The 16,543-nt window shown below is 39.4% G+C and overlaps 1 protein-coding gene across 1 annotated transcript; it reads left to right on the top strand.

Annotated features, from left to right (window-relative positions):
• The first annotated feature begins 7,927 nt into the window (after positions 1 to 7,927).
• LOC121136409 (THO complex subunit 4-like) lies at positions 7,928 to 8,647 on the top strand. The gene has a single exon (XM_040736801.1). It carries the CDS (start codon positions 7,928 to 7,930, stop codon positions 8,645 to 8,647), a length of 720 nt encoding a protein of 239 aa, XP_040592735.1.
• Positions 8,648 to 16,543: the final 7,896 nt, after the last annotated feature.

Raw genomic sequence — 16,543 nt, 5'->3', positions numbered from 1 at the left:
TAGTGTTGTCACAGTGTATAATTGTGATGTCATAGTGCCCTATAGCGATGTCACAATGCATAATTTTGATGTTACAGTGCAGTATAGTGATGTCACAATGTATAATTGTGATGCCATGCTGCACAATAGTGATATCACAATGTATCATTATGTGGTCACAGTGCCCTATAGTGATGTCACAGTGCATAATTGTGATGTCAAAGTGCACTATAGTGATGTCATAATGCATAATTATGATATAGTGAAATATAGTGATGTTACAATGTATAATTGTGAAGTCACAGTGCAGTATAGTGATGTCACAATGTATAATTTTGAAGTCATAGTGCCCTATAGTGATGTCACAGTGTATAATTGTGATGTCACAGTGCACTATAGTGATGTCATGATGTATAATTGTGATGTCATAGTGCAGTATATTGATGCCACAATGTATAATTGTGATGTCATAGTGCTGCATAGCGATGTCATAGTGTATAATTGTGATGTCATAGTGCAGTATGAAGATTCCACAATGTATAATTGTGATGTCACAGTGCAGTATAGTGATGTCACGATGCAAAATTGTGATGTCACAGTGTACTATAGTGATGTCACAGTGTATAATTTTGATGTCACAGTGCAGTACAGTGATGTCACAATGTATAATTGTGGTCATAGTGCACTATAGTGATGCCACAATGAAAAATTGTGATGTCACAGTGCAGTATAGTGAGCTAGTCTAGCAGTGGGTGAGCTAGTCTAGCTAAGCTAGTCTAGTAGTGGGTGTGTACACAGAACAAAGAGAATTCTGGAGGTTTTTGGGACTTGGGGCAGCAGGAGAAGAAACCCAGATACTGATTGCAAAGTGAGTCTTCCTTCCTTCCTTAATTCCTTTCTTCTGTCCTTCCTTCCTTCCTTCCTTCCTTCCTTTCTTTCTTTCTTTCTTTCTTTCTTTCTTTCTTTCCTTCTCTCCTTCCTTTCCTTTTTTAATGAATAAAATAAAATGGACCTGAATGGCATGGAGTTTCCACATAGTGCTTGGATGCCTATGCCCCCACCTCATGCTTCAGTATCATACACGTGCCCACTGTCTCACCATTGCACATGCACACATGGGGGCCAGGAAAAACATTAAAGAGGTGGAATTTCTAGCTTTTTGAGAAAACACATGTGGGATCTTTATTTTACATTAAATTAAATGTACAATAAAGTGAAAGAAAAACAACCAGGAAGCAGTGAAAACCCTTCCCGGAGTCAACAGAAATAAAGAAAGCTGGGTGTGGTAATCCCATCATTCAGGAGACAGAGGCAGGTTTGCAACTCTGTGAATGGCAGGCAGGTCTGGTCTAGGTAGGGATTTCCAAGGCTATATGAAAACATACGTGGAATCAGGCCATGCAGTGTGGTTCCACTAACTTTAGTCTCACTAGCACTCACTCGGGGAGGCAGAGGCAGGGGGTTCCATGACCTGGTCTACAGAGTGAGTACCAGGATAGCCAGGACTGACTGTTTAGACCAGGGAGGGTTGGGTGCACCTTGCTCCTTCCTCAACAAGTTGATAGGAGCAGACCAAGTTGACTTCCTAGGGGAGGCCTTAACCTAGGGGCAATCTTGTATTTCGGGATGTAGAAAAACAATATAATAAATGTGAAAGAATATTTAAGAAGACAGATCCATTTATTTGAAAGGTAAAACTACTCGGTAGTATTTAGTTTGAGAACTGGGGGTAGGCCTGTGTGATTGGCGGTGGCAGCCAGAAACACACATGCAAAGGCAAAAAGCAAGTGCCAGAAAGTGGTAAAATGTTTATAAAAGGGAGACTTAAATGGCACAGACCTGCCATAGCCACCTCCTGCCCACCCTCCCTTCTTTCCTCCCTCCCTCCCACTCACATCCAGCCTTCTGCACCAGCCCCATGTGGTCTTGTAACTGGCTGGTCAGTGACACTCTGTGACCTTAGCCTCCCTCCTAGAGAGTGATTCGCCTGTGTTTCACAGCTTCCTGTCATACGTCCATTACTTACCTGAAACAAAAACAAATCTTTCAAAAGTCCAGATATCTTCTGAGCAGAACGGAATGGTTGTCAAGAACAGAAAAGCTTTATTTTAGGTGTTCCCTAAATACCTGGGGACGTTCTGAGGGCGTGGATAATATTAAGAGTTCGCTGGGCACCTTTTTGTCTCTTGGCAAATTGCTTCAGATGTTTCTCGACTTAGGGTGATATTGGCTTTAAGAGTCTCATCTTTAATGAAGCTATAAGATCCTAGCTTTTATTTTATTTGATAGGCACATGTTCACTCTAGTCCTCTTGGCTGTACAACTTTGATCATGAAGGCATGCCGGATATTTTTTTGTTGTTATGCATTTGATTTTTTTAAAGATACATTTTCACTGCATAACAACCAACCCAGTGTGTCCTGGAACTCACTGCGTAGAGCAGTCTGGCCTCAAACCCACTGAGTTCTACCAATTTCTGTTTTCCAAGTGCTGGGATGTAAGATGATGGATTTTTAAAAATATTTTTGTTGGTTTTCTGGTTTTCCAGACACATTTTCTTTGTCTAAAAATCCTGGCTGCCCTGGCCTGGAGCTAGCTCACTTTTTGGAGCAGGCAGGCTGGCTTCAAACTCACTGATATCTGCCAACTTCTGCCTCCCAAGTGCTGAGATGAAGAAAGATGTTGGATTATTCTATGCTTGTTTTATTTTTTCCATGTTTTTCTCTGTGTAAAGAAACCTGCCTAGCTGTCCTGGCCTGGAGCTCACCTTGTGGACCTGGCGATCATTTTTTAATCTTTCCTTTTCAATTGTTAGTCTTTGCCTGACACTTTATTATTTCCTGTTTGTGTGTGTGTGTGTGTGTGTGTGTGTGTGTGTATTGTAGTTTCACCTGCTTACTGGCCTGCCTGATTGAAATCAGGCTCACTGCTCCAGTGTGGAAGATTTCACATTTAGAGTTAGATTTTGTGCAGGGAGATATGTATCTGTCTGATTTCTTTTAATTACTGACCTAGGCCATGCAGGCTTTCTTCTTAAGCACACTGGGAGTGGGGGAGGGGTGTCTAATTGATTCAAGAAGCAAACTGTGGTGGGTTGGAGGGGGACACCACACAACTCGGACAAAAGTGGTAAAATGTTTTTAAAAAGGGGACTGAAATAGCACAGACCTGCCATCGTCGCCTCCCTCCCTCCCTCCATCCCACTCCCCTAGTCTCACATCAGTGTGGTTTTGTAACTGGCTGGCCAGTGACACTCTGTGATCTGAGCCTCCACCTTAGAGAGTGATTCGCCCGTTTTTCATAGCTTCCTGTCATACTTTCGCTTTTGTCGTCTGAGTGGGTCTGCCGGCCATCCCTGATTTCACTGTATCCCGGGGGAGGCCAGCGTGTCTCTGCCGGCGTAATAACGGCCGGTGGCATTTGTGCCCCTCGCACGAGACTGTGGGTGAGATCCATACCCTACTGTCAATTTGTTGCACCCCCCGCCCGCCCCTGGAGCATGAGCCTGGCAGGACCCTCTGCCTGCTGCCTGAGTGTGGGAGATGATCGATCAGATGTAGAGGGTCGTAGGGCGACACCTAGTGGTGGCAATTTTGTGCAACATGCCTAGTTCCCCGGGCACTCAGCGACAAGGGCCGCAGCGAATCGCCTGCAGTCAGGCAGCCAGAGTGAAGAGAGTCCAGGCAAGATGGCGGGTATGTCCCAGAGGCAGTGGGAATGGTGAGAACGGTCTCTGTGTAGGAGATTGCACCTGTAGACTAAAGGATGGCTTGGTGGCTGTTATGCGTGCAACACGGGCAAGTTGCAGGATTGGTGGTGGCTTGAGCTGGTCGACCAGAAGGCTTAATTCCTTCACGATACCGCCATCGGTCCCCAGCCGTGGTCTCGGCGACCCGAGGCCGAGAGGAGGCGCTGTCCCTGGCTTCTCTAGGGCCAGTGCCCGGGATTCTCCGTGATCTCCGTGCACTTCTGGCCCTTCTTCCCATCTGCAGGAGCCCTGGGTCCCTGGCGGTTGTCTTGGAGTCCTGAGGGCAAGAGGGGGCAGTGGCCTGTTCCTCTCTACCTGTCAGTTCCAGGTTCCTCATATGGTCAGAATTTTTCCTCCACTTGTCCTCCCATCCTGGGCTGTCCATATCGGGGTCCTTGACCAAAACAATGCTGTGTGCCTGCCTTTCCTGCATGTCCACCTCCATGTCGTCTTTGTATTTTTATTATTATTATTGTTGGTGTCAGTATTTTATTATTCTTGTTGTTATTATTATTACTATTGTTTTTGTTATTATTGGTATTGGTATTATTATTATTTTTATCATTATTGTTTTTGTTCTATGACTATTATTTCATTATTGTTATTTTTTCGTTGTTGTTATTTATTATTGTTATTATTACTATTGTTTTTGTTGTTATTGTTATTACTATCATTATTAGTATTTGTATTGTTCTATGGTTATTATTTATTTTTGTTATTGTTATATATTTGTCGTTAAAGTTATTTTATTATTGTTATTTCTATTATTATTACTATTGCTTTGTTGTTACTGTTATGGTTGGTAATATTATTATTATTGTTGTTGTTCTATGGTTATTATTTATTTTGTTTATTGTTATAAATTTGTCATTGTTGTTATGTTATTATTGTTGTTATTATTATTACTATTACTAGTTTTTCTTAGTATTGTTATTGTTACTATTATTGTTTACATTCTTGTTGTTCTTCTATGAGTATTATTTATTTTTGTTGCTGTTGTTAAATTGTTGTCATTGTTGTTAGTTTATTAATAGTAGTATTGTTTTGCTATTATTTTTATTGTTGTTACTATTATTAGTATTATTCTTTGTTTTCTATGATTATATTTTAATGTTGGTACTGTTGTTATATTTTTGTTATTTTATTACTATTGTTCTTATTATTACAATTGTTTTGTCAATATTGTTATCATATGTTATGATTGTTATTGTTGTTACTATTATCATTTTTATCTTTATTGTTGGTGTTCTAAGATTATTATTTTCTTTTGTTATTTTATTATTATTGTTTTCAGTATTATTGCTATAGTGTTTGTTATTGTTGTTACTATTATTTTTCATTATAATTGTAGTTGTCCTATGATTATTATTTATTTGTGTTATTGTTATATTTTGTCATCGTTACTTTACCAATATTGTTGTATTTAGTACTATTGTTTTTGTTATTGTTATTGTTGTTACTATTATTATTTTTATTATTATTGTTTTTCTATGATTATTTGTTATTGTTATATTTTTGTCATTGTTGTTATTTCATTATTATTGTTAGTATCATTACTATTGTTCTTTTCATTTTTGTCATTGTTTTGTTATTATTGTTATCGTTGTTATTATTATTATTTTTATCACTATTGTTGTTATTCTACTATTATTATTGTTTTGATTATTACTATTTTTTATTATTGTTATTATTGTTGCTATTATTACTTATATGGTTTTTGTTGTTCTTTTATGATTATTATTTATTTTTTATTGTTATATTTTTGTCATCGTTGTTTTTTATTATTACTATTGTTATTATCATTGCTTTTGTTGTTATTATTATTTTCACCACCCTGGCTGCTATTGCCATTGTTCACCGGTACTTTACTATTATCTTTGTCATCCTCACCGTCGCTATTGTTTGCCCCACACACTGATTCCCACCCACCCACCGGCCAATCCCGGCCCCATTTACCCCCCAGGTGAAGCACCACTAATTGCTCCCTGGGGAAATTAATCGCCCCCTATTCTTCTGTATCATTTCCCCCACCACCCCATGCTTGCTCTGCTCCCCCAGGGCCCCAAGTGACAAATAAAAACAAATAGACGAATAATAATAATAAATAAAGCAATAATAAACAAACAAATGAATAAATTAACATAAATAATTGAACAACAACAATGTTAACAGTAACAAGAATAACGAAGAAAGGAACAATAATCGTAACAACAACAATGATATTAAAACAACAACAAAAACAAGAACAATAATGCCAGTGAGTAATTATAACAGAACAACAACAATAACAATATCAACAATAGTAATAATAACAACAACGACAATAAATTACTGCGATTAATGATGAATGAACACAGCAGCGTCAGTTTTAATTCAGCCCAAGGCATCTACACAACAGCAAAGTTTTCTTGAGTGATGCATGGCAGGGTTAGGTTTCTTCACAATCTGCCTTCTCTCAGGTCCAACGAACAAACTTCTCAACAAAAACAACAACAAAAATAATAACAAAACAATAACAACTACATAACATAAAAAATAACAATAATAACAATGAAAATAATAATAACAGACAAGAACAACAACAATAAATAATAACAAAAGAAACAGCACAACAACAATAATAATAAGGCAATAACAACAACAATAAAACAATAACAACAAAACAACAATAATAATAACAAAGAAACAACAAGAACAACTACAACAATAATAATAAATAAACCACAACAACATTAATAACAAAACAATAACAACAACAATAATGATGGCATCCAGTGACTCAAACCCTGGCTTTCTGATGCTGGTTCCACCAGCCAAGTGTTACTGCATGGCCAACATTTCTGACCCGGCCAGCGCAGTATAGTTATGTCACAATTGTGATGTCATAGTGCACTATAGTGATGTCACAATGCATAATTGTGATGTCACAGTGCACAATAGTGATGTCACAATGTATAATTGTGATGTCACAGTGCATTATAGTGATGACACGATGCATAATTAGGATGTCACAATGAAGCATAGTGATGTCACAAGGCATAATTGTCATAGTGCAGTATAGTGATGTCACAATGTATAATTGTGATTTCATAGTGCACTATAGTGATGTCACAATGCAAACTTGTGATGTCATAGTGAAGTATTCTGATGTTGCAATGCATAATTGTGATATCATAGTGCAGTATAGTGATGTCACGATGTATAATTGTGATGTCATAGTGCAGTATAGTGATGTCACGATGTATAATTGTGATGTCATAGTGCAGTATAGTGATGTCACAATGCATAATTGTGAGGTCATAGTGTAGTATAGTTATGTCACAATGCATAATTTTCATTTCATAGTGCAGTATAGTGCAAATAGTTTCTCTGATGTTTATAAAGAATCTGGCTCTGTATTTCTGCTGTGGATGCCTTACCATTATGAACAAATTTCATATTATATGTACTGAAATATTCTTCCTCTTTTATTGATACTCATTGCAAAATATTCTTATAGAATCATCTAGCAGATTATTTGAATTTATGTCTTGACATTTGCAAATGGTTCTCTTTGATACCATAGAAAGGAAAAAGGTCTTCAAGTATAGAGTCATCCATGCAGACTTCCTTGTTAAATCAGTGTCCTATTCAAACAGAGGCACATACAAAGTAGGGACTTGACATTCCCAACCAGGAAATGAAATCACATCCAAAATTAGCATTTTTTGAGTTCCATGTGCATAGTTGTAAATACTAACATTTCAAATTGAAATTTTTACCCAGCATTAAATTTTCAACTGAGAAATATGCACTGTCAAGTAAATATAGCATTCTAAATAGTGTTTTGACATATTTGTGGAAAACAACTTTTATCCCACCACTGGTGAGGCAAAGACAGTTGGATCTCAGTGAGATACAGGGTATCCCTTCAGTAAACTGATTTCTACTTCAACCTGGGCTTCGTGGTGAGAATATTTCTCTGAAAAAAAAGAAAAAAAGAAATTTGTATTTTTGTGCTGAGTCCTTAATGTTGCACTCTTGAGCCTGTTTCATGGTACCAGGCCACAGTATTTTCCCAGTTAGAAAAGGAGTTTTAAACCAGGTGGTGTTGACACAGGTCTGTAATCCAGTTTTTCAGTATTATCCGGGTATCTGATTCCATGTTTATTAACATGAATTAGAATTCTCGAGAACACGAGGTCTGATTCTGAGACCACCATGGCCAAGAAAATGGATATGTCTTTGGATGACATCATTAAGCTGAACCGGAGCCAGCAAGGCAGTGGCGGCAAAGGCCATGACTGGAGCACTGCCGGCTACGGTGGTGTCATGCAGGCCCCTGTGTGGGGGAATCGACGCAGCAGGTCTCTGAGGAACCGGCCTACCATGAGTGGTGGCTCTGCAGGAGGAGGCAGGAACCAGCCGGTTCCCTACAGCAGGCCTAAACAACTTTCCAACAAGTGGCAGCATGACCTATTCGACAGCCATTTCTGTGGTGGAGCCAGCATGGAGATGGGCAGAAAGCTGTTGGTGTCAAACCTTGACTGCGGGGTGTCAGACGCGGAAATTCAGGAACTCTTCTCAGAGTTTGGAACACTGAAGACAGGAGCTGAGCACTATGATCGCACCGGACAACGTTTAGGGACAGCACATGTGCACTTTCAACAGAAGGCAGATGCCCTGAAGGCTATGAAACAGTACAATGGTGTCCCTTTAGATGGCCCCTCCATGAACATTCAGCTTGTCACATCACAGACTGACTCACAAAGAAAACCTGCACAGAGAATGAACAGAGGTGCCATGAGGAGAAACCATGGCTCAGGGTGTTTTGGTGGTGGCCTCATCCGGAGAGGGACCCGTGGAGGCAGCATTGGAAGAGGTAGAGGTACGAGCAGGAACTCAAAGCAGCATCTTTCTGCCGAGCAGTTGGATGCATAGCTGGATGAGTACAATGCACAGATGGACACCAGTTAAACAGCCGGGCAAATCCACAGAAGTGACAGGACCCAGAAGCTTCGTCCGTAATCCCTAGAGGGAGAGTTGGCAACTGGACTGTGCGGACAATTGTGTTTTTCTTTTTCGCTTGTCTCTCTCTCTTTTTTCCCAGTTTTCAAATGGGATCTAAAAACTCATATAAAGCCTTTTATTTCTCTTTTTTTAAATTCTGAAACAGACCTGTTTTTTACCGAGTTATTTTGGCGATCAGTTTTACTGGATACTGTTGTGGAGAAAGTGGCATGTTCACCTTTGCCATAATAAACTAGAATTGTGTGTGGGAAAGAAAATAAAAATAAAATTCTGGCTACAAATCCTATTGTGTTTTAGTTTGTTGTGAGCTGACACCTAGTGGTGAGACTGTAATTCCCACAGGAGGAGGGTCAATGCCTGTAGCCTGCTCAGGGGGATTTTTACAGAGAATGGTTGTGGCAGAGTTGCAGCAGTCTGCTTTCTGTGGGTGAGAACAGTTTGCTTGCTGTCTCCCTTGCTCCTCCTGAGGGTTTCTTGGAAAATTACTTGTTAAGTGTATTTCTTTCTGGCAGATTTTCATTAAATTTGGTCTGTAGTAAATTAAATAATTCATTTTGTGTGCTTTTGTGATCCCAAACATTCAGTTTCATTTCTTCTCCTGAGGTTTGACTGGGAAGTGATTGGAATTAGCGTTCAAGTTACACTCACTGAAGGTGGTTTCTAGGTATTTTCAGTGTTATTCCTGTTTATGTTAAATGGGGAATCACTTGTAGAGTCCTATATCTTTAACTACTTGAGTACAGTTCTGTGTTAACATTCCAGGTACTTTCCTTCTGAATGATCTCTTTCTCATGTTGGGGGCAATTAATCCCCCAGATCTGCTCACCTGCGGATAGAAACAAATAGTTCTAGAAAATGGAGAGGGAGGAGACATTAGTGAATGATCTGGTGGGACACAATTCAGTTTTCCCTGCATTCTGTTTTACTAGAAATAATTCTATAGACTTTCAATGAGAAAGATCTCAGAATTATCCTGCTATAGCTATGAGAACACTTTCTACATAAGAATTGGTACTAGTTGGAAAATCAATCTTATATGAATATTCATGTGAGTCATGCATAGTGCATTTAGGTTCTCCTTCAAGATATATCCTTCCCTAATGCTCAGAAATAGGCTAGGCTTCCAGTTCCAGAAATAACTTTCCTGTGGTTGAGAACTCCTTAAGTCCAATTATAAGCTGTTGGTTACCACCAATGTATGTGTGCTGCTCTTGCAACCTTCAGGTTATCATGCAGTGCAGACCATTGTTATGGTTCATAATTTTCATACCTGGGAAGGGCTGTTGGCTTTAAAAGTTTACAGATTTCCTTATGATACCAAGAAAGCTAGTTGCCATGGTGGAGACTTTAAATTCTTGTCCACATCAAGACTTCTGGCTCTGACTGAAGCACATGGCTTCTTCAGCATAGGGCTCACCTGCTACTTCTGGGAGGCAAAGGGGACAACCACAGTAGACTGTACTGTTTTTGAAATGTCAAGAACATCAGTGACCAACAATATCAAACAGGATGCTGTGGTTGCTTTGTAAGAATGTCCATGGCCCTTATGAAGAGCATCATGAGGTAAGACTGTATATGCTTATAGACACATAGATGTATTACAGCCATATTTATAGATGATAATATTTAGAAGCATTAAAACCTTTTCATACATCCTTACTGTTATTTTATTCTCTCTTCTTTTTTATTTATGTCTATCACTTCTCCATTAATCACACATGCACACACACACACACACACACACACACACACATTCAATCATCATTTTAAGAGTATCATGTCCTGTTTTTTCTACTGCCCATTATTCCCCTACTCCATACAGGAGTCTCCTTTTATTTTTTGAATATTCCGGTTACTTCAGGTTGTGTACTCACTTTTAAAGCTTGGAGCTAAGAACTTCCTATAAGAGAGAAGATGCCCTCTCTGTTTTTCTGGGTCTGAGTGTATCCACTCAACATGATCTTTTCTTGGTCCATCTATTTAGCAGAAAAGCTCATGATTTTAATTCTCTTTAGAGCTGAATAGTGTTTCATAGTATATGTGTACCACATTTTCACTATCTATTCGTCCAGTTTAGAGATATTTAGGATGCTTCCATTTTGTGGCTATTGTGAAGATAGCCTGATCAAGTATTTTTGGAGAAGGATACTAAGTCCTTTGAGACTATGCCAAGGCATGAAAGGGCTGGGTTGACTTGTTAAATTAATTTAATTAGAGGATTTATTTATTTGAGGATTGTCCATATTGCTTTCCAGAGCGGCTAGATTTTTGGTCCTGGTATTTTTATTTACTATGTCTTTCTTTTTGATGTTGTTGCTGCTTTTTATTGTTAGCAGTATTTTTCTTCCATCTGTGTGAGAATTAATGATTTGCTGTCTTGCCCATGGATGATTACCTCCAATTTTTCTGGAATTTAGGATTCCTCATATGAAGTTTATTATTTCCCATATTTTCATGGGTAAATCCCCTGATTCTCCTGTATTAATTTTAAATATAATTATTGTCTGCAAAGTTGCTTTAGTGAAATCAATTATCTTAACATGAATTTTGAAATACACTTCCATCTCCATCAATTTTAAGATAAATTTGTTTCTTAATGTAATAATATAGTTAGACTGATTTTCCTTTCAACTTTAAATGACATTCAGTGTTCTCTGGATTTTTAGATCATTATCTGGATATCTGATATTTTGGTTGCTAGGGTATCTTCATGTTATTTGACATTTTCCTTTTTTTATTACTTTAATTTTAAATAGCTTGTTTCACATGTCAATCCCAGTTCCCTGTCCCTCCAGCAGCCACCCACCATCCCCCCAAGCCTCCCACCCTATTCCCACTTCCTTCCACATAGGGGATATCCAGAGTCTGTCATTTAGCTCAGGGCAGGGTCCAAGAACTCTCCTAAGAGTCCAGGCTGAGAGAACATCCCTCTTTGTGTTATGGACACACAATGTCCTTTTGTATGCCAGGGATAAACAATGATCTAGTGCCCAGGGCCCCATAGGTTGCCCAGGCCTCCTCACTGACTCTCACACTCAGAGGGTCTGGATCAGTCCCATGATGGCCTCCCAGCTGTCTGTCTGGTTTCTAAGAGCCCCCTTGTTCAGATCAGCTGTCTCTGCTGGTTTTGCCTACCCATTCTTTGTCAATTTTTTCATCAACCCCCTGTCTCTGTCACTGGGTTCAATGGGTGCAGTTCAGTGTTTAACTGTGGGTGTTTTTCTCTGCTTCCATCAGTCACTGGATGAAGGTTCTAGGATGACATATAGTGTAGACCACATTTTCATTAACAGCTCTCAGTATTAATTTTTTCTTTTTTTAACAAGAGACTTTTAACTGTTTTTCTTTTTTTGTTTTGCTTTTATTAAATTTTTAAATTTATTTTTCAGTTTAAATTTAGATAAGAAACAAGGTTGCTTCACAAGTCAGTTCCAGGTCCCTCTCCCTTTCCCTCCCCTCCTCCTGTGCCCTCCTCCCAACCCCTCCATTATCCCCTCATTTCACCAGGGAGGGTGAGGCCCTCCATGGGGGTGTCCATAGTCTGTCATTTCATATAGGGCAGGGCCTAGACCCTTCCCCAAGAGTTCAGGGTGAGAGTGCACCTCACATTGTTGGATGGGAGTCCAAAGTCCGTGTGTATACTTGGGATGGGTACTGATCTGCTGCCCAAGGCTCAATAGATTACCTAGGCCTCCTCACTGACACCCACATTCAGGGGGTCTTGATCAGTCTTATGCTGGATTCCCAGGCTGATTCCTGGGATTCAAGAGTTAACCTTTGTCAGGTCAGCTGTTTCTGGGAGTTAAACCAGCCCAGTCTTAATCACTTTGGTCATCAGTCCTCCCTCTCTGTTACTGGCTTTCTTGAGTTCAGCTCAGTACTTAACCGAGGGAGTCTGCCTCTTCTTCGATCAGCCACTGAATGAAGATTTTGTTTCCCAGACTCTCTGGCCATGGGATTGTAGGCTGGCCCTCCCCAGATCTATGTCTAAAATCCCTATATGAGAGAGTACATGACATGTTTCTCTTTTTGTGACTGGGTTACCTCACTCAGGATGGTTTCTTCTAGTGTCATCCATTTGCCTACGAATTCCATTGTTTTTTTCTGCTGAATAGTACTCCATTGTGTAAATGTACCACATTTTCTCTATCCACTCTTCATTTGAGGGACATCAAGGTTGCTACGAACATAGTGGAACAGACATCTTTGTTGTATGAATGGGCATCATTTGAATATATGCCAATGAGTGGAATTGCTGGGTCTTGTGGTAGGTTTATTCCCATTTTTTCTGAGGAATCTCCATACTGATTTCCAAAGTGGATGAACCAGTTGGCATTCCCACCAGCAATGGAGAAGTGTCCCCCTTTCACCACATCCTCTCCAGTATAAATTGTCATTGGTGATTTTGATTTTAGCCATTCTGACAGAAGTGCGATGGTATCTCAGAGTTGTTTTGATTTGCATTTCCCAGATGGCTAAGGATGTTGAGCACTTTCTCAAGTGCCTCTCAGCCATTTTAGACTCCTCTACTGAAAATTCTCTATTTAGTTCTGCAGCCCATTTTTAATTGGGTCCTTTGTTGTTTTGGAGACTTGCTTCTTGAGTTCTTTGTAAATTTTGGAGATCAACCCTCTGTCAGATGTGGGATTAGTGAATATTTTTTCCCATTCTGTGGGCTGCCTTTTTGTCTTGCTGACTGTGTCCTTTGCCTTACAGAAGCTTCTCAGTTTCAGGAGGTCCCATTTATTAATTGTTGATCTCACTGTCTGTGCTAGTGGTGTTATGTTCAGGAAGCTGTCTCCTGTACCAATTAGTTCAAGGGTACCACCCATTTTCTCTTCTAAGAGGTTCAGTGTGACTGGATTTATGTTGAGGTCTTTGATCCATTTGGACTTACGTTTTGTGCATGGCGATAAACATGGATCGATCCGCATTCTTCTACATGCCAGCCTCCAGTTATTCCAGCACCATTTGTTGAAGATGCTTTCTTTATTCCATTGTATATTTTTAGCTTCTTTGTCAAAGATCAGATGTTCATACGTGTGTGGGTTAATATCCGGGTTTTCAATTAGATTCCATTGGTCTACCTGTCTATTCTTGTGCCAATACCAAGCTGTTTTCAGGACTACAGCTCTATAATAGAGCTTGAGGTCAGGGATGGTGATGCCTACGGACATTGCCTTGTTGAACAGGGTTGTTTTGGCTATCTTGGGTCTTTTGTTTTTCCATACAAAATTGATTATTGTTCTTTCAAGGTCAGTGAATAATTTTGCTGGGATTTTAATGGGGATTGCATTGAATCTGTAGCTTGCTTTTGGCAGGATTGCCATTTTTACTACATTGATCCTACCTATCCAAGAGATTGGGAGATCTTTCCATTTTCTGAGGGCTTCTTTAATTTCTTTCTTTAATGATTCTAAGTTCTTGTGATACCAGTATTTCAGTTGTTTGGTTAGTGTTACCCCAAGGTTTTTTATGCTGCTTGTGGCAATTGTAAAGCGTTATGTTTCAATGATTTATTTTTCAGCCCTTTTATCATCTGTATATAGTAGGGCTACTGATTTTCTTGAGTTGATCTTGTAGCCTGCCACATTGCTGAAGGTGTTAATCAGCTGTAAGAGTTCCCTGGTAGAGCTCTTTGGGTCACTGATGTAAACTATCATATCATCTGCAAACAGTGAAAGTTTGACCTCTTTCTTCCCAATTTGTATCCCTTTGATCCCCCATTGTTGTCGTATGGCAATGGCTAGAAATTCAAGTACCATGTTGAAAAGATATGGAGAGAGTGGACAGCCTTATTTTGTTCCTGATTTTAGAGAAATTGATTTGAGTTTCTGTCCGTTTTGTCTGATGTTCGCTGTTGGTTTACTGTATATAACTTTTATTATGTTTAAGTATGTTCCTGTTATCCCAGATCTCTCCAAGGCCTTTATCATGAATGGTGTGTTGGATTTTGTCAAAGGCTTTTTCAGCATCTAGTGAGATGATCATGTGATTTTTGTTTATCAGCTTGTTTATATGGTGGATTATGTTGATGGATTTTCATATGTTGAACCATCCCTGCATCCCTGGGATTAAACCTACTTGATTTAGTTTTGGCAAGTGATAGCTATCCAGGAAGTTGTCCATTTTCTTTAAATTTTAGTATTTTGTGGAGTACAGGTTTTCAAAGTATGACCTGATGATTCTCTGGATTTCCTCAGAATCTGTTGTTATGTCAACCTTTTCATTTCTGATTTTGTTAATTTGCATGTTCACTCTCTGCTGTTTGGTACATTTAGACAAAGGTTTGTCTATCTTGTTGATTTTCTCAAAGAACCAACTCTTCATTGCATTGATTCTTTGTATTGTTTTCCTAGTTTCTACTTTATTGATTTCAGCCCTCAATTTGATTATTTCCTGGTATCTACTCCTCCTGGTGGAGCTTGCTTCTTTGTGTTCTAGAGCTTTCAGCTGTGCTGTTAATTCTCTAGTATAACTATTCTCCAGTTTCTTCATGTGGGCACTTAGTGCTATGAACTTCCCCTGTAGCCCTGCTTTCAAAGTGTCCCATAGGTTTGGGTATGTTCTGTCTTCATTCTCATTGAATTCGAGCAAGTATTTAATTTCTTCCAATAATCTGGTGGTTCTTCTATTCCTTGTCCTCCTTCTGGTCCCATGGGTGGAGTAGAAGAACAGGAATCTGGGGCGCTTAGTCTCCTACCTGGTTCCCTGGTCCCTATGCTGTATCCTGTTCTACCTGATGCTGTGGGCAGAACAGCTGCTTCCCTGGAATCCCTGGCTCCTCTGGTTTCCTGGTCTCGTTGGTGGGAGAGAAGTCCTGGAGTCTGGGGTGCTTGGCTCCCGCCGGGATTGGAAGCTCTGTGCAGTTCCCAGGCGGTCAGCAGGCACTGGAACACAGGCCCAGAAGCCGGCCCGTTTACCTGTTGCTGCCGCTGGAACAGCTGCTTCCTAATTTTTCTCTTTTTTTCATCCCTCATAAGAATGCGAGCAAGTCATCTATCTGCCCATTGCTCCTGAAAGAGAAACTAAAAGAAGAAATACAAAAAGATATGTCTGAATCTCCAAGAACCACGTCCCAGGTTAGTGGATATGTCCACTTTTCTAGAAATATTATATGTTCTGATATTGCAAACCATTAAGTTTGGTGCTAGAAATATTTTAAATTTTATTCTGAAAATTGTTTCAAATAAACAACCAAAATTCACACACTGCAATTAACTAGACCCAAACTCTGTACAATAATGCACATTTATTTAGTAAGAATACACACTGGGAGCCTTTAATACCAGCACTTGGGAAGCAGAGGCAGGGAGATCTCTGTGAGTTCTAGACTAGCCCAGTCTGCAAGAACTAGTTCTAGAACAGCTTCCAAAACTACAAAGAAACCCTTTGTCAAAAAAACATCCAAAATTGTCATTGGGAACATAAACACTGGAGCCTTACAAAAGGGTTTTACACACTGGTTATTGAATATGTATTTATCAAGTTGTCCATCAGAAAAAGAAAAATAACTGTGATAGAATTAGAGCTAGAGGAGCATTTAGATATATACCTGATTTTATAAGTGGTGTTCATTACCTTTATTCAGTCCTACCTCAAGCTTGAGATTCGATCTTCTTTGTTTGCTTTTCTCATTATTCAAGTGTTCCCTTTCTGCATTAACTCTGATTTCTGCCTCTGGGTTTATTAAGACTAATTAGTATTCTGGCTACAAAACCTGTTTTTATTTTTTTCATTTTTTTTGGTTTTACAAGACAGTGTTTCACTGTATTGTTTCAGAGGCTATTGGTCCAGCCCAGCCTG

This window comes from Mesocricetus auratus, unplaced genomic scaffold, assembly GCF_017639785.1.
Source record: "Mesocricetus auratus isolate SY011 unplaced genomic scaffold, BCM_Maur_2.0 Super-Scaffold_100087, whole genome shotgun sequence".
NCBI lineage: Eukaryota > Metazoa > Chordata > Mammalia > Rodentia > Cricetidae > Mesocricetus > Mesocricetus auratus.
The sequence above is the reverse complement of the archived record's forward strand: the minus strand, read 5'-3'. Positions and strand labels throughout refer to the sequence as shown.